Raw genomic sequence first — 22473 nt, forward strand, 5'->3', positions numbered from 1 at the left:
TCTTCCTTTTAAGCTTACATCATTCTTCTGGTTCATATTAACAACACAATTCCATCTTAAAAATGTTTTGTTTTAAACAGTAAAACTAATCCCCATGCCTACCCCAATTTACAGTGAACAGTTTTAAAGGCTTAAAAAAAATTCAGACTGGTATTAGTGTTTACAGATGAACTCAATTACAAAAATACACATTAATAGTTAAGTAATGTGCTCTAAATTTCTCCTAGGCCCACTGAACGACTTTAGGGTACTGGTCAGGTAGTTTACACGCTTTGCTAATATATCTGAGAGAATGACAAGTATCAAAAGATGAACTCACAGGTAGAGTATGTCATTTGGTGGCTGGTTATCAGGACGATATAATGAATACAAGTGTATGTGGCTGAATTCTAAAGGATCATTTAGATTTCTGAGAACCATGATAACTCAAACATACATTCTCTCACTAGGGAAATCAGCAGATCAGATCAAACCACCCATGTGAGTATAACTCTCAAATACAGTAGCTGGATCATTAAAAAAATCACATTATCAATCTACTATGCTACGTGGCTTTGAATTGTTACTATCTCTACTATTTAAAAACATGAGGAATAAGCTCATCTATAAATTGATACTGATATTTCCATATGTTTTGGTAGGCTCATCACACATTTTGGAAACCCTGGTGGCACAGTGGGTAAGTGCTACGGCTGCTAACCAAAAGGTCAGCAGTTCAAATCTGCCAGGCGCTCCTTGGAAACTCTATGGGGCAGTTCTACTCTGTCCTATAGGGTCGCTATCAGTCGGAATCGACTCGACAGCAGTGGGTTTGGTTTGGTCACACATTTTAGAAGTCTGCTATTGCCTATTACCGGGCAGTTTACATAAACGTAGTTTTTTTACCTCTGTGAAGAGACGAGCATCTTCAGAAAGCATATTATAATCCTGTGCACACTTCTTTGCAGAGTTCTGCAGAAACTTCAGGAATTCAGTAACTTCTTCATTCACATGCTTTTTCATATCCTGATTTTAAAATAATAGACATGTCTTGGAATAAAATGTTTGATTAAGAAACAATCACTTCTCAAATATTACTCTAAAAATGTGAACTTAAAGAATAATTAAAGTATCACTTCCAAAGCAGAAACCACAAAAAGTTAATAAAAATGATCACATAATAATGATCAGCTTGTTTTATTAAAAACTCCACAAAAATAGAAAAGCAAAAGACTAGCACTGCAATACACACTTAAGAATTAATCAGCTTGCTTCTACAGTGAAAACCTGTGAGAGCCGGTACTCGATGGGAGTGCCTGGCTCTTCCAGGTCTTGCCAGTTCTCTGCCTTTGACAGGGTGTGGCCTTACCACTTCTCTCTCTCTCTCTCTGTCAGTGGAAAGTATGAGTTTTCCATCTCTGACAGGTTTCTACCTTACACAGGTTCCAGGTTTCGCAGGTTTTATTGTAAAATGATGTTCATATTAAAAAACAAACATGCCAATGGAAAAATGGGCAAGTAATATGAACAGCCAATCACAGAAGAAGAAATAAAAATGGCTAAAAAGCACATGGAAGATCCTCACTTTTACCAGTAATCAAGTTAAATTAACGTAAACAGAGCGATATCTTCCAATATTTCAACAGAGCAATATTAGAGGCAAAGACGGTAATGTCCAGCATTAGTGAAGGTATATAGGAAAAAAAAAAAAAACACTCCCATACAACAGTGGTACAAAATGGTTTATAGGCTTCTTGTAGAACAATTTACCTACGTGTTAACTGCAGATCAAAGTCTTAAAAACACGCATAATCTTTGATCTGCCCATTTCATTTTTAAGAACTTGTCTTAAGGAAAACAATCAGACACGAACCAAGATTTTGCCACCAAGATGTCCAGCACGGCATCATTTACATAATTTAGGCTGTGGAAAGGATTTAAATCCCCAGTGGTAAAGAACCGGTTCAGTACACTATGTAAGTTCCATGGCTACACCGCAGCAATGAACTGGAGTGAGACATGCTCAGAAGTGGGCAAAATGCCTAAAGTCTAAGAGAACTCATGGAAGAACTAAAGCACCTCGCTCTGTCAAGTAAACGCCTTAAACTTTCCATTTCTGTTATTATGACTATACCTAAAAACGAAGAAGACAATTTAAAGTATTGCCTAATTGTTAACATTTGTACTAAAGATGAAGTAGAGAATACATACCAAGTACTGCAAATAGTCACTTTTATTTATTCCAACGTCTCTGGAATGTGCAGGAATCTTTGCGTACCTAACCAACAAATCCACGTAAATCCTCTGCTCTCTCTGGGAGAAACGGGAGAAACGGGGGTAAGGAACTCTGGGTTTTGGAAGGAGAACCATTCCAACTGTGGTTTGCACTTTTTCCTTTGCTTGAGCTACTGAACTAACTGACGGCTCATTTTCTACAGAACTTGCTGAGGCATTCAAATTTTCTCCCATACGTCTGGAAAAGACAATAGAAAACAATTTACAGATAAGGCGCTTTTCACAGGACGATTACTGTCACAGAGCTTCCTGACTCTCAATCGCTGGAGAATACAGGGTGATTAAGACAGGAAATGCTAGATTACCGTCCAACTCTGCCACCTGCATTGCGGCGTTTAGCCACTGAGTGTAGACTGAGCATTCTGCAGGACAGGATCCGTTACCCGACTGGGGGCGGGTGGGGGAAGAGGCCCCACACTGTACCATCTCAGAAATGTTTTCCTTTATTGAAAAGTGGTGACTCACTCTCACTAATTAACATGCAGGTACTTCCTGTTTATATTTTACTAAAGTGCAAGATTTCTCTTTATGCTTAAATTCTCCAGTAAGACGTGGCAGTTAGTTTGGTGAACCAAGGTCACTGGGAGCAAGATATGGTAGGGTTAAAAGTTTAACAAATTCACTGGAATGCTACATTTTGTGTTTTCTTTTGCCTTATCTTAAGAATTAGGAAAAAAAAAAAAGTTCCAACACTGTGTGCCTTATTTTATTGAGCCAGTAGTGGTTCTAGGGAAGTTGTATGATCCTGTATCTCTTTAGAGCCGTGACTGGGCCCAAAAGCCAGGCAATGTCTGTCTGCTTCTCATGGATACAAAGAAAAACCTTGGCACATCCATAACATACATACTAGGGGAGGCAGAGTGAGTGCCAAGAGAACCTGTTACCATATTCGTTTACGAAAAGTTACTCCTCAATTCTGAAGTCCCTAGGTGCTGCAAACAGTTAATGCATTCACTAACCCAAAGGTCCACCCAGAGGCACCTGGGAAAAAAGGGCTGGAAGAAAGTCCTGGCAATCTACTTCTGAAAAATCAGTGCTTGAAAACCCAAAAGAGTACAGTTCTACTCTGACGCACAGGTCGCCATGAGTAGGAACTGGCTTGACGGCAACTAGTTATCCTCAATTTTAGAGAAATTCACCTTAGCACCCAATTAAAGTATCTGAATACGAAATTTCTTACTTTGTTCATAATCTATCTCTAGAATTTAAAAGTCCACAAAATAAGGTGCATTTCCTTAGCCAGCACTGAACCTCTACAACTCTAGTTTGCGACACGATAACTGTTCCGATGAGGCGGCAGAACTGAAGCAACAGTAATCCACAGTGTAAGGGAAAGTAATGACACCAGCATCTTTTGACTGATTCTTCATTCCTCTGTTTAAATTTATCTAGTGACTACTAGGGAAAGTAATGACACCAGCATCTTTTGACTGATTCTTCATTCCTCTGTTAAAATTTATCTAGTGACTACTACGTGCCAGTTCTATGCTACATGCTGGAGATACGGCGCAAGATATAATCCCTGTTCTCCAGGACTTCCCAATCAAGTAGATCAAACAACGGGGGAAAAAGAAAAGCGAATATGCCTGTCAGGTTTCCAGACTGAACAGACTGAACCCATGCCTGAGAAGAATCCTAAAGACGTTGTCATCGGAGGTGAGAAGGAGAAAGGGGAGAAATAGCCACAGCAGTGGTTCTCGACCTTCCCAGTATTTATTCCCTAGAGGCATTTTGGAAGCCTGTCACACGGGGCTGCATCTGGGCTGTCACAATAAAAAAGGGAGGGGGGATAAAAAGCACTTAGAGGCAAGGAACACTAGATGGAATACTAGTGTTGTTAGGTGCCGCTGGCTGCGTTCTGACTCAGAGCGACCGTATGTACAGCAGAACGAAGCGTTGCTCTCTCCTGTGCCATCCTCACAAAAGCAGATATGTCTGAGCCCATTGTTGCAGCCACTGTGTCATTCCACCTCATTGGGAGTTTTCCTCTTTTTTGCTGACCGTCTACTTTACCAAGCATGATGTCCTTCTCCAGGGACTGGTCCCTGCTGATAGTATGTCCAAAGTAAGTGAGACAAAGTCTCACCATCTTTGCTTCTAAGGATCATTCTGGCTGTACTGCTTTCAAGACAGATCTGTTTTTCTGGCAGTCCATGGGATAGTTGATATTCTTCACCAACACCGTAATTCAAATGTGACAATTCTTCAGTCTTCCTTTTTCACTGCCCAGCTTTCAAGTGCATATGAGGCCGCTGAAAATACCACGGCTTGGAGGTGCACCTTAGCCCTCAAAGTGACATCTTTGCTTTTTAACACCTTCAAGAGGTCTTTTGAGCAGATTTCCCCAGTGCAACGTGTCGTTTGACTTCTTGACTGCTGCTTCCACGGGCGTTGATTGTGGATCCAAGCAAAATGCAATCCTTTTCAACTTCGATCTTTTCTCCCTTTATCATGATGTTGTTTATTGGTCCAGTTGTGAGGCTTTTTGTTTTCTTTACGTTGAGGTATAATTCATACTGAAGGCTGTAGTCTTTGATCTTCATCAGTAAGTGCTTCAAGTCCTCTTCACTTTGGGCAAGCAAGGTTGTGTGATGATGTGTGGTAGCAGTGTTCTCCACAGTAGAGAATTATGAGGCCTGCACAGCTTCCAGAGGCCCCTTCAGGCTTTCTCTTACTATATACAAATAAGTCTGGTCTCTTTTTACTTTTTATAACAATACATTTTATTCTCTTATTTCTCCCATGATTCTTTTATGGTATAGCTGATCTTCTTACTTCTCTTAAGTCCAATGTTATTCATTTTAACTTGTGTATATAATTTCATTTCATTATATCTTCTAGTGTAGTAGTGTCAATGCATTTATATATTAAAATACATATTATTTTAATATATGTTATTTTCCTTTTATATTTAGGATATACTATTCTTAAAAATTATGTGTGTGGTTATTATTGTCTACAAATTTCATTTTAGGCTAGTAAAAGAGGTGTTTTATTTCCCATAAATATTGTTACAAAAAAGTGGGCTTGGAGTTTTGGCCTGATAAGGTTAAGAATTGCCAATCTAGAGTTTGGGCCAAGGGTGAGATAAACCTCATCCAAAACTATAACTGATTTGTTTTAAATCAAGTTTACAACACTAGAATATGGTAAAAAAAAAAAAAAAAATCCAAAAGATGAAAAGAACATTTTAAAAAAAGATTTAGGCCCCAAAATAAAGCAAAATATTCCAGAATACTCTTTTAGACCTAAACTATGGCTGAAAAACTAATCAAGAGAGCTGGTTAGTGAATGGGAAAGAAATCTTGGGACTTAAAATAAGGATGCTTTAGGTTGGTTCTGAAAAATAATACAGGCCAAAGAAGACATACTTAGCTACTAAACTTTCTCCAATAATTGTATAAAAATAAGCATGTTTTAGGTTAACAAAATGAATATTAACTGCTGATCTTGGGAGAAACGTATTACAGCAAATTGATTCCTCACTAGAAAATGAGAGCTATTCAAACCTAACAGTGTTGTGCCCGCAACTCAACAATGCTGCTTCACAGCTGTCTCTCTGAATATGAGAACATGTCTGTCCTTGTGGCACAAACTGGCAAATTTAATTAAGCTGCTGCAGCAACAAGATGCTGACTCAGATATGCCAGCGGATGAATGTCAAGGATTCTGGCTGTTTAAATTGGCTACATTCCGCACGGAAGGAGACGGCAGCACGTCAAGATCATTTCAGCATGCAGCGCTGCCAGAATCTTCATCAGGGTGCAGACCCAGAGCGCCTGACAGGGCCTCTCTAGCCACACTTACAGCACTGTATTTTATTTCAGCTGATGGTTTGAAGTTTTCCCCGTTCTTTTTGTCAACTACCCAGGTGTCTTTTTTACTTGAAGTTTCAATGAAAAAAAGGCAGACTCCAAAACTTTCAGTTTCCTATACTTTATGCCTACCAATTTGGACAGTTTCTTAAAAAGTAGAATTTGGGAAAGGTGCTTCCACCCTCCGTCTAACATCTCTTTGCACCTCCTAAGTCTGACTTACTTTTCTATTAAACATATTAAAGCTTCAGAATTTTCTTTATATTTGAAGCTACTTATTTCCCTGTTGGCTTAAAACTTTGTTATAAATTACTGGAACCAGAAACTTAAAAAAAAAAAAAAAAAGGCATACAAAGAACATATAGTAATATGTTTACAGTGGCTGTTTCCACATGAATGGCTCACAGAACATTTTAATTTCCTCCTTTTTTTCTTAAGAGTATTTTATAAATATTCTACAATAAACGTAATTTCTTTCTAGTACTTCACAGAAAAGTAACACCACATTAACTTTTTAACATTATTCGGACGTAATATAGACACTATTCAAGTTGTCCTTTCATTTTATGAATATTTATAGGATACAGAGAGTAAAAGGAAAGCTTTTTGTCTTAAAGTTAACAAAGACTATAAAGCCTTTCTGTGGAGGGAGAAGGGCTGAATAAAAACATTCACATTGTTGAAAGCGGTGCAATTAAAGGAATCAGTATTTTCTCAAGATATGTTATAAGACAAAAAAATACCAAGTTAAGGCTAAAACAAATTTTACACTCTTCCTGATTTTCCCATCAAGAAAACAGGTCTGAGCTAATACAGTCTGAAAATCCATTCTTTATCGTAACAAATTTTAATAAATGTTAAGGTTGGGAAGAAAGACTGGAAACATACCATATCAATACTTTGTTCCTTTACACCAATAAATAAGAAAAATAATCACATTCTAAGAAAGAAATATTTTAGGAGTAAGGTGTACCCCACTGCCAGCAAGATGTGCTCTCTCGTACACAGAGCTAGCTGTACTTCACTCCTGGGATACGTTGCTCTTTAAGAAGCAGAACTCGACTGGAAAAGAACAATTAAAATAATCAGGGGGTGGTGGGCAGCTCTACCCTGTCTTTTAGGGTTGCTATGAGTCTAAACCGACTCGATGGCAACAGTTTTTTGTTTTGCTTTGTTTTGAAGGGCGTATCTCTATTATTATACACTGATGATAGGCTGATTTCATTCCACAGATGCATCATCAGAGGTTGAGAGTGGAAAATCTGTATTTTATTAAAGCTCCACAGAGAGTCTGGTGATCAGCCGGATTGGGAAGCCTGGGGAGGAAGATGGCACAAGACTGAGGAACACCACGTTGACCAGAGCTGGGAGGAAAACGGGGCTTGTGTGGTACTGCTATGGCCAGGTGCTAACTGGTGGTCTTGAGAGGAGCAGTTTTAGTGGAGCGGTGAGGGTGGATGCCAAATCAGGGTGGAACGTTCAATGAAAGGCAAGCACAGTGAGTGAAACTACAGCAAGTACACACAAGTCTTTAAAGAAGTTTAAGCATAAATGAGAGAAGTAAGAAAGTAAACAGAGGGGAACGTAGAGTCCAAAGACTTAAGAAGGAAAAACTAGAGCACCTTTCAATACTGATAGAGATGATAAAGAAAAAAAATGGAGAGAGAACGAAGATACAGAAGTAAAAGGGGATGATAACTGACAATAAGGGTAAGAAAGACCAGGAAGAGATGGGTCTCCACTGACATGGAGGGGCTATGCTTCCTCCATAGTAAAAGGGCAGGGTAAGGAGGAAAGGAAACCTGAGCTCCCCTAATTCTTCATTTGCTGTATTTACACACCTTTCTGGTCAACGCAACTACTTCGTTTTGAGATTTATCCACACTAGATTAGAAACATTCAATCAAAAATAAGAGCTGCTACAGGCAGGAGACCAGTGAGAAGTAGAATTACAATGTAATAGGCATTTTCACACCAGACAGGAAAAACCTTTGGCAGTTTGGCAGTATCTATTAAAATATAAAATGTATACGCCATCTGACCAAACAACTCTATTTCCATGAATTAACACCCACTTCTGTCGTATTTCTATGAATTAATCTTATAGAAATAATTAGGAAAAGTTAACTGATATACTGTCTGTAATTATAAAAAAAAGAGGAACAACACACTTAGCAACAGAGGACTAGCTAAATGAATTAAAAATACATCTATATAATGAAGTAATATGCAACCATTAAAAAGACTGAGCTATCTGTACCCTCACTGCCATCGAGTCGATTCTGACTCAGGCAACCCGACAGGACAGAGCAGAACTGCCCCATACGGTTTCCAAGTAGCAGCTGGTGGATTTGAACTAACGACCTTTTGGTTAGCAGCCGACCACTTAACCACTGCACCACCAGGGCCCTGACCTATCTGCAAGAGCATGGAAAGATATACAAAATATGCTTTTAAATGAAAAGAGCAAACTGCAAAACAGTGTTATATAACCCCATTTGTGTTTTAAAATAGTAAAAAAAAATTTATATAAAAATATAAATACATACACACACACATATATAGGAGTCCTGTGGCGCGTGGCGCGGTGGTAAAGACCTCTGCTGCTAACCCAAAGGTCGGCAGTTTTAATCCACCAGCTGCTCCTTGGAAACTCTTATGGGACAGTTCTACTCTGTCCTATAGGGTCACCATGAGTTGGAATCGACTCGATGGTGGTGGTGGTGTTGTTAGGTGCTGTTGAGTCGGTTCCGATTCATAGCGACCCTATGCACAACAGAACGAAACACTGCCCAGTCCTGCGCCATCCTTAAAATTGTTGTAACGCTTGAGCTCACTGTTGCAGCCACTGTGTCAATCCACCTCGTTGAGGGTCTTCCTCTTTTCTGCTGACCCTGTACTCTGCCAAGCATGATGTCCTTCTCCAGGGACTGATCCCTCCTGACATGTCCAAAGTATGTAAGATGCAGTCTCGCCATCCTTGCCTCTAAGAAGCATTGTGGCCGCACTTCTTCCAAGACGGATTTGTTCGTTCTTTTGGCAGTCCATGGTATATTCAATATTCTTTGCCAACACCACAATTCAAAGGTGTCAACTCTTCTTCGGTCTTCCTTATTCACTGTCCAGCTTTCACATGCATATGATGTGATTGAAAATACCACCGCTTGGGTCAGGCGCACCTTAGTCTTCAGGGTGATATCTTTGCACTTCAAGACTTTGAAGAGGTCCTTTGCAGCGGATTTGCCCAAGGGGCAATGCATCTTTTAATTTCCTGACTGCTGCTTCCATGGCTGTTGATTGTGGATCCAAGTAAAATGAAATCCTTGACAACTTCAAACTTTTCTCCGTTTATCATGATGTTGTTCACTGGTCCAGTTGTGAGGATTTTTGTTTTCTTTATGTTGAGGTATAATCCAGACTAAAGCTATAATTTTTGATCTTCATCAATAAGTGCTTCAAGTGCTCTTCACTTTGAGCAAGCAAGGTTGTGTCATCTGCATAACGCAGGTTGTTAATGAGTCTTCTTTCAATCCTGATGCCCCGTTTTTCTTCATATAGTCCAGCTTCTTGGATTATTTGTTCAACATACAGATTAAATAGGTATGGTGAAAGAATACAACCCTGACGCACACCTTTCCTGACTTTAAACCCACCAGTATCCCCTTGTTCTCTCCGAACAACTGCCCCTTGATCTATTTAAAGGTTCCTCATGAGCACAATTAAGAGTTCTGGAATTCCCATTCTTTGCAGTGTTATCCATAGTTTGTTATGATCCACACAGTTGAATACCTTTGCATAGTCAATAAAACACAGGTAAACATCCTTCTGGTATTCTCTGCTTTCAGCCAGGATCCATCTGACATCAGCACTGATATCCCTGGTTCCATATATACAGGACAGAGTAGAACTGCCCCACAGAATTTCCAAGGAGCACCTGGTGGATTCAAATTGCTCATCTTTTGGTTAGCAGCCATAGCTCTTAACCACTATGCCACCAGGGTCTCCACATGTGTATATGTATATATATACGTACATGTATATACACAAATATTCATATATATATTCACACACATACACATATATCGCTGTTCATATACAAAAAACACTCTGGAAGAACCATTGTCATTGGGTACTGAATACACACACACACACACACACACAGATACGTTATCAGAAAAACAACATCAAATAAATAATTACCTGTTAGATAAAATACATAGTTCTTTTAAACTTGGAGCCATGGAATGATCTTTATAATTTTCTCGAGAGAAAAACGTCTTAAGGCCATTTTTGGGGGAAACGTCCCTGTGAAACAAAGTGATTTACTTGCATTTGACAATTTAAAATCTCACGTTAGACTAAGAAGCATAATGTACAACAGTAATTTACAATCACTTACCCTCCACCCCGCTCTCCCAGGCAATCACCTCTTAACAATTTTAATTCTATGTACAGATCTGCGACCTTAGATGTTTTACTTCTTGACTTCTAGTCTAGGCCAGTTCTGAAACTCTCCAGTTCAACAATCGGCCTTGCCTTTTTTTTTTTTTTTAGTACCCAATTAAATAAATGCCAGAGATGTTTGGGAGTAAAGACAAGACAAAATGAAGTATAATGAAGGATCTGTCCGGGGCAGGGCTCACCTCTGACTGCAAGGCCTAACAGGAAGGTATCTGAATGCTGAAGGAAAACGCTTCTCACCTTACTTTCATTCCACGTACTAGTGTGTGAGGCCAAGAGACTACACTGCAAAGACCCAATATTCCACATATGTCCATTAACTTGGCAAATGGGAGAAATGGTGTGCTTTTGCTAAAACTACCTCTATGGTGATATATAATTTTTTATAACATAATTAATTTAGACACTAACCTATCTTAGGCTTTCATCAATACTTTGCATATAGTACACAAAAACAAAATAACCCATTGCCTCAAGTCGATTCCGACTCATAGAGGCCCCATAGGACAGAGTAGAACTGCACCATAGGGTTTCCAAGGAGCACCTGGGGGGTTCAAACTGCTGACCTTTTGGGTAGCAGCTGTAGCTCTTAACCACTATGCCACCAAGGTTTCCCTGCATATAGTAAGCATTCAGTAAATGCTGGTTGAATGAAAGAATTAAGAAATGAGTAACACTGAGAACCATTAATCTAGAGAGGACAAAGTTTAGTAGGATTCAGTGGGAAAGGATAGTTCCAAGGGCTGCAATATGGTGCACAGGCTCTCAACCACATTTGGCTCTACAACCTCAGTGGGGTATAGAAGCATGCGCGCTGGCTCTGAACTCATACTTTAGGGCAATGGCAAGGAATGCAAGGCACACGTCTCAAAACCTACAATAACACTCTAATCAAATTGCAACTTCTGGCTGGCCCGTTCTCAAAACGTAACTAGCACACAAGAATTCTAGCATTTTGCTTCATACTACTTCTTTCTGATGGTGCAGAGGTTAAGCGCTCTACAGCTAACCAAAAGGTTGGCGGTCAATTCCACCAGCCACTCCGGGGGAGAAAGATGTAGCGGTCTGCTTCCGTAAAGATTACAGCCTTGGAAACCCTATGGGGCAGTTCTACTCTGTTCTATAGTGTCGCTATGAGATGGGATTGACTTGATGGCAATAGGGTTTGGTTTTTGGTATCCAAAAGATTGTGATTAAGGTTTTAATGATAAAATTAGAGTTTATTTGCTATGCATCAGTGTAGAGTGTCCTATTACTTTACCATGGCACTGTACCTGTGATGTCCTATTAAGCGCTAAGGTTTCTGCATACCACACAGAAACAAAGTCGTGGGCATCAGGGATTTCCAACTCCGTGGGGATAGGAACACTTTTTTGCAATAAACAGACACTTATTGAGCAAATGCTGATTTAATTTTCTTTGAGTCAGGTACTACTTTAATCATTTTTGTAACTTCTTGTGACTTTTGCATTTCCCAGGCTGGCAAAGAGTAGATGCTCAGTAAATGTGCACCGAATGGATTTAAAACAGCATATGTATTCGTTAGATCTCTACAAAACCAATATATTACTGAACTGGGTGCTGTATTTGCAAAGTTTTCATACACTTCCAAGCATTGACATTAACACGTGATACAGACTTCAATATAACAAAAGGGCCTTGTCTATTCTTAAAAGTGTCCTTTTACGACTTATATGGAAATGGGCAAAGCTTGTGGACACAAGAGAAAATTCCAACATCTCTCGTGTGCTAAAAGACTAACAACATAGGCATGATGGAATCAGACCTACTTAGTAACAATCTGAGCATGAAGCTGTTGCTTTAGGGGTGGAAGTGCAGTCAGCTATATCTCAAAAATGCTCAGTATGTGAAGGTGAGAATAGGGTAAATTCTGAGGCCCTGAGATCCTTCAAATCTCTCCAGGTCAGAAACCCTCCTGTGCTACTTAATCCACCAGGCCCACTTCAACCCCCTTCAGGGGATGACTCACCAGTTCAGCCCTGGTTCACCCACGACCATCTTGGAGCTCATCTTCCTAGATTTCAGCTTCACTCTTTATCATCACTGGGCTGCCTGGCAGTGCAGGCTCCATGGAGGCAGGGTCCCTACAGATTCTACACTCTACTGCGGAAAAGCAAAAGGTCAAGATCAAAAGCACGCGATCGGCAGGGGGCCGGTACGGTTAACTCAAGTGCGGGAAGACCCTCTCCTCAACGCCTACCCTCAACCGACTTGGGCACCGAACACAAAACACAGCAGTTTCCCAGGGTTGTTTGTCGTAGAGCAGCAATGACATAGGATGAGTCCTTTTCCACTCATGGCCAGGAGCGTCCCTCTTAGGACGCTCACCGAGGAAGAGCGAGCTGAAATATAACTGTGTTCTCATTGCTCATAGACGACATCCCTTTGCGGCACGGAGCTGTGTCTCAACTCAGCTGTCCCCTGCAGCCAAAATACATCAAGCTTCGCTTTTCCTAATCATACACTGCTATGGGGCCGATTCTGGCGGACAATGTATGATGAAAGCTCCCTGGATACCCAGAATCTTAGACCGGGAAGTCTTTCCGAGAGAACCTCACACTACAGGAGACTGAGGTCCTGGCCACTTCAGTGACAGGATCCCTTTAGGCATCAGGACTGCTCCCCGGGAGGACTGACAGCGTGATATGTGAAAGACTAACAGCAAACTAAGCAGTCGTTCCCCGCTTAATTACACTTGGATTAGCGTGGGCAAGCCAGGGAGGTTAATGAAGGCAAGAGGGACGGCCGAGGGAAAGGCGGCGGAGGGAGGAGAGAAACAAGGCTCCAGGAGGGCAGGTAACGACGGGCGAGCGGAGAGAGCAGGCAGAGGAGGAGGAGGAGGAGGTCGCGCCGGGGCGGGGAGCGGGGTCCTGCCCGGCCGAGGGGGCCGCCATGTTCTCCTCCCGCCCTCACTGAGCGCGCCCGTCTGAGAAGCAGCTCCCTCCCTTCGGGGCTCGGCAACGCAGCCCCCCCGCCCACCTCGTGGTCCGCGGTAGCTCGGGCCTGGGCCGAGACCCCCAACACTCCACCCCACTGCTCGCACGGAGTGCGCATGCGCCTGCGCTCGCCAGGAAAAAAAAAAAAGCCGTATTTAGAGGACGTGGCTGCGCCGCCGTGGCCCTGCGTGATGACATCACCAGCGACGCGGCGGGCGGGGCCTGCGCTCCTGGAAAGGTTTACCTCGCTTTGCGTACTCAGAGTGTGGTTCGGTCAGCGAAGGGCGACTTGAGTAGCGAGTGAAAGGGGCTATGGGCCGTGTGTTGCCATAGAAGGTCCTTGGCCTTGCAGGAAAGTTCCATCGCTTTCCAGTGATAACTTGGAAAGAGGACTGGCGACAAGAACAGTACTGAAAAGACCCCAACAGACTTGGTTGTGACCAGGGACGGATTACCTAATAAGCAAGGTACGCAAGGGCTTAACGGTGCTTACTTACTAATCTGTAGAGCACAATTTCACCTGTTTTTCACAGCCTTCACGTGGTGAAACCCACTTGAAATTGTGCCCTACAGATTAGTAAGTAATCACCGTTAAGCTCCTGCATACCTTGGTTACTGTAAACCACGGTGCTTACTGGTTAATCCGCCCTTGCTTGTGACTTTAGGCACGTTTCTTACCTTAAGCCTGAATTCTTCTTTGTAAAATGGAGATGATACTATTAGCACCTACTTTGTTGGGGCTTTTGAAAGGATTAGATGAAATAAGGCACGGAGTTGGGCTGCACAAGGGGTGGATTTAACACTAAGCAAGGGTTAAAAAAAAAATTTTTTTTAACTCAAGTTTACTTGTGTTTACTTACTAGACTAGTGCACAATTTCACATGAGTTTCACCACAAAAAAAAAAAAAATTTTTTTTTTTTTTTTACCACATCTCTGATGTAGTAAAAACAGGTCAAACTGCACTACAGATGAGTAAGTACACAGAAGTAAGCCTGTGCGTACCTTGCTTGTTGGGTAATCTGTCCCTGGTCAGCACAGTATCTGGCACATAATCACCCTCAAGTTGATTTCTGCTCACATCACATTCTCTCCAGCCTCTCCCATCGCATTTTAGATGCCAGTTTTCAGCAGCGACCACTCTGGTTCTCACACTAGTTTTATTCTCATTCATGAAGGAAAGATTGATTGAACAGTTACCATAAATTGTGCTTAGCAATGGGTATACCTAAGACTAAGACTGAGCACTGGTTTTCTAAAAGCTTTTGATCTTTGGGAATCTAAGACATTTACAGTAATTATAAAACAATAGAAGGTGATAAGTGGCTTAAGTGAGGCCTGTAGAAAGGATCATGTGGGTTCAAAGAGAGGCATGGAGCATCTTTGAATAGCTAATGAGATTTATTGAGTGTTTATTATAGGGTCGCTTTGAGTGGGAATTGACTCGATGGCAACAGGTTTGGTTTTTTGGTTTTACGTGTATGTTGGAGTCCCTGGTGGTGCAGAGGCATCTGGAAGACAGACTGGTGATCTACTTCCAAAAAATCAGCCATTGAAAACCCCGTGGAGCACAGTTCTATTCTGAAATGCATGGGGTTGCCACAAGTTGGAATCGACTTCACCCACAGCAACTGGTTTTTACTACATGTCAGTTACCACATTGGACACTTGACATCGTTAACTCACTTGAAGAATTTGGGTAAGTGGAAAGATGGAAAAGGGCATTCTAGATACAAGGACCAGGACGCGGAACTGCTTAAACCTATTGCACGAACAGAGTCTAGTTTGTGTGCTCTCAGGAAAGCATGCTCTAAATTTTAGAATGATTTACAATATTGTTAATAAATTATGTTAACATAAAAATTATGTTTATTTTTAAAAAAGTTCCCTTGAATATAGAGATCCTTAGGTAGTTCATTTTGGCTGGAATGCACAGTGTATGAAAGGTGTTGCTGTTGTTAGGTGCCATCAAGTCAATTTTGACTCATTGTGAACCCACGTGACAGAGTAAAACTGCCCCATTGGGTTTTCTGGGCTGTAATCTTTATGCGAACAGATGGCCAGGTCTTTCTCCTTTGGGAGGTGCTGGGTAGGTTCAAACCACCAACCTTTTGGTGAGCAGCTGAGTGCTTAACTGTTGTGCCACCAGGGCTCTTGTATGAAAGTTAGTAGGGAAAAAGGGCTTAGAGAAATAGGATGGTGAGTCCAGGTCACAGAAAACCTTATAAGCCGGACTAAGGAATTTTTACTTTATTGTATGGGAAGTGGAATGCTGCTTAAAACAAACAAAGAAACAAAAAACAACCTTATGAGCAGAAGGGTGACTCCACAGAGCTGCTGTGCTACAGGATAGTTTATCTGGCAATGTAGGGCATGGGCTGAAGGGAGGCTTGTGAATGCCTGTAGATGTAATGAGCCGTGCAATGCCTGGCACTGTGCAAGTAGCATTTGCTGTTAAGTGAGCGATGTTGCTGGGACAGGGATGGCCATTACAGAAGTGTAGAATTTGAAGTGTTGGGTATTACTATCTCAAAAAGCATGCAGTCAGGGAGAGTTGAGGAGTCTTAGCCTAGCCTTTAACAACCACTGTAATTGTTCAAGAACTTGTGCTGCTGGGATGTACCAGCCCATAGTAGCATGGCGTGGCAGCATCGCCAGCCATGCTCTGTGTTGAGATCCCAGATTATCATCAAACAGTCCGCTCCAGTCTTGGGTATCACAGTTCCGCTGGTTGCAAGAAAGCACAAAGAACCAGAGTTCTTAGAGCTAGATGGAACTTTGGAGTTATCCATTGCTATGTGCTCATTATCCCGATAACGGAACTGAGGCCAAGGTTGTCAAGCAACTCTTCCAGCATCGCATAATCAGTAATAAAGTAGATACTAAAATTCAGTTTTCATAACTTTTGCCATTACAATATATCAAGTATATGCACCCTTTCCTCTTTATGCCCTGCCTTGTAAATCAGAAACAGCTTCGTGAAAAGAGCATGAATTTTTGGATCCAACAGATGAAGGTTTGTGCATCAGTTTCCCGCTAACTGGCGGTGCGATCCTAGGCATGCTGCATCTCCTTTGAGCCTCTGTTTCCTCATCTGAATAATGGCGGCAATAATACCTCACCTTCAGGATTGCTCTGAGGATTAGAAGGGATATGTAAAAAGTGCATGACAAAGAGTAAGTGTTCTACAAATGGTAAAACCCACCACCGACAGGTCGGTTCTGACCCATAGTGACCCCATAGGACAGAGCAGAACTGCCCCACAGGGTTGCCAAGGCTGTAAATCTTTACAGAAGTAGACTGCCAAATCTTTCTCCCAAGGAGCGTCTGGTGGGTTTGAACTGCTGTCCTTTTGGTTAATACCCGAGTCCTTTAACCATTATGCCACTGGGGCTCTTTCAACAAATGGCAGTTATTAGTAAATACTTTTTCTTTTAAAAAAAATCCAAAGATGAATGAAATACAATGGAGGTGGCATTGTAAACAATAAGTTATACCACTATCTTATTTGTGATACAAATTATTTGTAATACAAATACCACTATCTTATTTGTAATACAAATTATTTGTAATACAAATAAGATAGTGGTATAACACACACATACACAATGCACACACATACAAGACACACACATTATAGAAGATTCTGTAGGAAGACACAAGAGGAAGCAACTCATTCTGACTGGGACAACTCAGAGACCACTTCAGAGAAGAAGTTAAATTAGGTCTTCAAGGATGAGTAAGAGTTTACTGGGTAGATAATGGGGTGTAGGTTTTTGGGCTGAAATAAAGGAAAAACACACGCAAAAGCAAAGAGGTGTTAAATAACGTGCTCTGGGGAAGGGGAAAGGCTGCCCATTGTTGGGGGGCAGGGAAATGAAGGCCACTGGGCTGGAAAAGGGAGGAGGAGCCATGCTACAGACCTTGGACTTCACACTCTGGGTGGTGGGGAGCCACCCTGTGTGTGTTTCAAAGAGCTTATTAAGGTGTAACCTACATACTATAAAATTACCCATTTTAGTGTACCCTTCGATGACTTAGTAAACGTACACAGTTGAGCAACCATCAACACTATCAAGTTTGAAAACATTTCCATTACTTCAAAGAATCCTCCGTGCCTACTAGAAGTCAAGCTCCATTCCCACCCTGAGCCCCAGACCATGCCAACTACCAATCTGCTCTCTGTCTCTGTAGGTTTGCCTCTCCTGGACATTTCTTATAAATGGAATCATATGCTATATAGTCTTTTACAGCTAGCTTTTTTCTCTTAAAATAGTATTTTTGAGGGTCATCCATGTTGTAGCTTGTATCAGGTGTTCATTTCTTTTTGCGGCTGACTAGTAGTCCGTGTGTACACATACTCATTTTGTTTTCCATTCACCATTTGATGGATATTTACATTGTTCTCACTTGTAGCTTTTATGAATAATGTTGTTATGAACATTTGTATGCAAGTCTTTGTGTGAACATGTTTTCAATTCTCTTGGGTGGACACCTAAAAGTGGAATTGCTGGGTCTTATGGTAATTCATGTTTACCTTTTTAAGAAACTTCCAAACTGTTTTTCAAAGTGATTATACTATTTTTACATGGTGAATTTTTAAGCAGAAGAAGAATCTGACTCTCCATTTCTGCTAAACTGAGAAACAAACCCAGCAGTTGAATGAGAAGGCAATTCGTTGAAAGAATTGGCTTGTTCTGAGTTTGTAAAATGTTTCATCAGACCAAAATTTTGGAAAGAATTTTTAAAACTGCAAGCACCTAAGTTATCATAGTTGTTACTAGATGTCTCTTCTTGTCAGCCAAATTGAGACAGAGAAATGTTGACGATCATCTGTTTTTTATCAGTACAAAGTCATTTTCCCCACCCTCAGCTAACAAGCCTCCTTTGCTTGCTTTGGGGTGCACTTGGCCTGAGTGAGTTTACAGCTTGGTAACTGCTTCACTCAGGGAACTGCTTTATGAGTTTACAATCATCCATCAGGTACTTTCACCCAGAAATAGGAAAGAAGCCTAGCAAAGAAGTCTCAATTTAGGAATCGCTTTAGAAACTATTCGAAAATATTGTTGCTAATAGCGGTTTGTTCAAATCGGGCTTTTCAGCAATAAATAGCATTTCGAGGGAGAAGGAAACATCATTAATTCCGAAAACCAGCAAGATGCTCTGGCCCAGGAAATGCTATGTCAGAACAGAGTAGCCGAAGTGTTCAAATTTTTCTACTCAGACGATAACGCTTTCTAAAATAGATTTTGTTGTGTCCTATATTACGTGGTCGCTAGGCTGAAAAACACCTATTCATCTGAATGCTGGGTTTTTATAGGAAGTGCCTAAGGAGTCCCGAGTGGCACAAATGGTTAGCATTTGGCTGCTAACCAGAAGGTTGGTGATTCAAGTCTACCCAAAGGTGCTTCAGAAAAAAGGCCTGGCTATCTACTTCCAAAATATTAACCACCAAAAACCCTGTGGAGCTCAGTTCTCCTCTGACATACATGGGGTTGCCACGAGCCGGAACTGACTCTACGGCGATTGTTTTTTTGTTTTTAAGCATACTGCAGGGAAAGACTAGATAATTCCAAGTAAAACAATTTTTAAAATATTTGTATTTGTTTTGAAAATACAGTGTTTTATTATAGGAGTAGAGAGAAGATGGTAGAAGGGGAGGATGGGGGCCTGCTGGGGGCACTACCCTAACTCATTTTGTGTGAAGCTAATATTAACACGAATTTTTACCCTTTAAGCAAAGAACCACTGATAGATCAAACAGCCTCCCTCTCCGCCCCCAAGGAGAAATCATCTTGGAATTAAAAATATTGTTTGAGAAGTTCCTCAAGTGGAGCCAGTATTTCTCCTCCAAAGAAAAAAATCCAGAACCAAACCAAATGCACAAAGACCAGTGTGCTACCTCTTGACTCCAACATCAGAGTGAAATGACATTAGGAGAAAACCAGGATTGTTCTCCAACTCACAACTGGTGGTACAGTGAAAGGATGGAGTGCCTGCTAACCTCCTAAAGCAAGAAGCTTCTACCACCACTGGAAGCAGACTGCCAGGCCTTTCTTCCATGGCACTGTGGGGTGGGTTTGAATTGCCAGCCTTCAGGTTAGCAGCCGATCACAAACCACTTGTGTCACCCAGGGACATTACTGGGAGTCTAGGCATGCCTTAAGAAAGGCAGGAAGGTGGGGTGGGGGTAGGGAGGTTCTCCTGACAAAAATTCCCTCCCTTGCCCCAGTTCCTGAAGCCCCTTGTCATGGATTGAATTATGTCCCCCCGCAAAATGTGTGTATCCATTTGGCTGGGCCATGATTTCCAGTATTGTGTGGCTGTCCTCCCTTTTGTGATTTTAATTTCATGTTAAAGAGGATTAGGGTGGGATTGTAACACCCACACCCAGGTCACATCCCTGATCCAATTAAAGGGAGTTTCCTTGGGGTGTGACCCGCACCAGCTTTTCTCCCTCAAGAGGTAAAAAGGAAAGGGACCCAAGCAGAGAGTGGGGGACCTCATGCCACCAAGAAAGCAGTCCCGGGAGCAGAGTGTGTCCTTTGGACCCAGGGTCCTGGGTGGAGAAGCTCCTAGTCTGGGGAAACATTGATGAGAAGGCCAACAGAGAGAGAAAGCCTTCCCCTGGAGCTGACGCCCTGAATTTGGACTTTTAGCCTACTTTACTGTGAAGAAATAAATTTCTCTTTGTTAAAGCCATCCACTTGTGCTATTTCTGTTACAGCAGCACTGGATAACTAAGATACCCCTTAAGGGTGGAGATGTCTTTTTATTCTTCCTGTCTCTGGTGACTTATGTAATACTAATGGCCTCTTTTGGACCATGGCTTTGAACACTATTGGGGCCCGTCTTCTATTTCTTTCTCAAAACGGGGAGTCAAGGTGTCGCGTTGCACCTCAGAACATGGGCAGCTTCCCTCCACCCCCAGTGTTTTCACAGACCTCCAAGGAGAAGCTGAGGTCTGCTCCACCCTGCTCCATTCCTTCCAAATGCTCATGAGAAGCGGTGTCTAATGTCGAGGGGCTGCACCGCTTGATCTGTCTCATAAAACGAAGTTCAGTAGTAACAGCAGCAACTAAGACATTCTTGTGGCTGGATCTTACCCATCCATCAGTGGTTATTACTTTCCAGGGACACTGGAAACTGGTGAACATTGGTAATTATATAGAACTTGATAGTCTACAAGGATTTCCTAATCTCTTCCTTCCTCTTCCCTGAGGTAGTTGGAAATAAAAGCGGGATTGGGACTGTTTGCTATGCAGCAACTTTTAGGATCACTTCACATGTGTAATGAATGCCTACTCGTGCCAGGGACTCTTAATCAGTGTAGTATGTGTGTAGGGAGGCAGGGGAAATGCCAACTCAATGGCTTTGAGATTATTTTAAAATAATTACAGATGAGATTTTTACACCATTAAAACAGTGTGATAGTCGTTTTTAGTTGCCACGGAGTCGATTCCTACTCAGTGACCCCATGTGTGCAGACTGGAAGTGCTCCATAGGGTTTTCAAGGCTGTGACCTTTCAGAAGCAGATCACCAGGCCTGCTTTGTAAGGTCCCTCTGGGTAGGTTCGAACCACCAACCTTTTGGCTAGTAGTCGAACACTTAATAGTTTGCAATACCCAGGGACTTCATGTGATTCTTAGCTGATGTTAAATTTTTGTTTCACTTGTACATATTATGGAAACCCTGGTGGTGTAGTGATTAAAAACTACGGCTGCTAATCAAAAGGCTGGCAGTTTGAATCCACCAGGTGCTCCTTGGAAACCACGCGGGGCAGTTCTACACCGCCCTCTAGCGTCGCTATGAGTCTGAATCGACTCGATGGCAATGGGTTTGGTTTTGGTGTACATATTCTACTAAAAGAAGGGTGGGGGGTGGTGGGCCCACCGACAGCCCAGCAAAATCATACACACACACATATTTGAAGTCACTGGCATCATTTCTGCCATTTCATTTTAATGGTCTCTACAACAAAGTCAAAGGTACAGTGTGTACTCAGGACTTCTCCCCTCCCCAACCTAGGGCATAGCACGACATTTAAGCACTCAGCTGCTAACCGAAAGGTTAGTGGTTCGAACCCACCCAGTGGCCCCACAGGAGAAAGATCTGGTGATCTGCTTCTGTAAAGATTACATTCAAGAAAACCTTATGGGGGGGGTCTGTCTACTCTGCCACATGGAATCACTAGGAGTTGAAAATTGACTCCGCAGTACTTGACAACAACACACCCAGGGCAGACATCACTAATCGGTCACGGAACCATTTCCCTTGAGATAGGAAACAGCCTCAGAGTCCTCAGTTCTGCATTTCAAGCAGCTGCTACCAATCAGTGGACTTTATCTCATAAGATGGCACTTCTTTCTTTGCTGTCTCTGATCTAAGGAGTAGCTTGGCCCTCTCATCTATTTTTCCTTTCCTGAAAAAGAGAAATGAATTTTTTTTTTTTATACTAGGGATCAAGGAGCTCTGGTGGTGCAGTAGTTTAGCACTCGACTGCTAACTGAAAGGTTGGCGGTTTGAATCCACCAGCTGCTCCATGGGAGAAATGTGGTCATCTGCTTCCGGGAAGATTTTCAGCCTTAGGAACCATGTGGGGCAGCTCTACTCTGTCCTACAGGGCCACTATGAGTCGGAACTGACTCAACAGCAATGGGCTTAGATGGGATATTATGGGCCAGTGCTTCTCAACCTTCGGTGTGCATACCAGTCACCAGGGGTTTTGTAAACATGCAGATTTGGAGCCAGGAGGTCTGAGGTGGGCCTGGGATTCTGCATTTCTTGGTTTCAGGTGATGCTGCTGCTCTGTGGATCACACTTTGAGTAGCAAAGGTGTACTAGACCACTCATTAGAGACAAGGCGCAACACTGAAAAAGTACGGGGAAGCGATGTAGAATGCACCTTCAGCAATCGAGAAAGAAGAAGGGAAGCAAGGCAATTGTTCCATTAGAAGCTGAAGTTTT

At 42.0% G+C, this 22473-nt stretch overlaps 1 protein-coding gene across 8 annotated transcripts in view; it reads right to left on the reverse strand.

Moving 5' to 3' along the window:
* ICE2 (interactor of little elongation complex ELL subunit 2) overlaps positions 1–13656 on the reverse strand; it is a 69116-nt gene extending 55460 nt beyond the window's left edge. For 5 of the 8 annotated variants that reach the window (XR_007519851.1, XM_049905483.1, XM_049905480.1 and 2 more), the window contains exons 1-5: positions 13551–13656; positions 12541–12674; positions 10290–10394; positions 2191–2452; positions 886–1005 (exon numbers count right to left, since the gene is read on the reverse strand). Coding sequence is in view for 7 of the 8 variants with exons in the window: in XM_049905483.1 (XP_049761440.1) it covers positions 886–1005; positions 2191–2452; positions 10290–10394; positions 12541–12581 (528 nt within the window). In the remaining variant the exon portion in view is untranslated. Of the gene's footprint in view, positions 1–885; positions 1006–2190; positions 2453–10289; positions 10395–12540; positions 12675–12771; positions 13519–13550 lie in introns of those variants that run through there. The other 3 variants (XM_049905481.1, XM_049905482.1, XM_049905486.1) reach the window with 3 other exon arrangements.
* Between the last annotated feature and the right edge of the window lie 8817 nt (positions 13657–22473).

The sequence above is a fragment of the Elephas maximus genome, chromosome 13 (assembly GCF_024166365.1).
Source record: "Elephas maximus indicus isolate mEleMax1 chromosome 13, mEleMax1 primary haplotype, whole genome shotgun sequence".
In the NCBI taxonomy this organism is placed as follows: Eukaryota; Metazoa; Chordata; class Mammalia; order Proboscidea; family Elephantidae; genus Elephas; species Elephas maximus.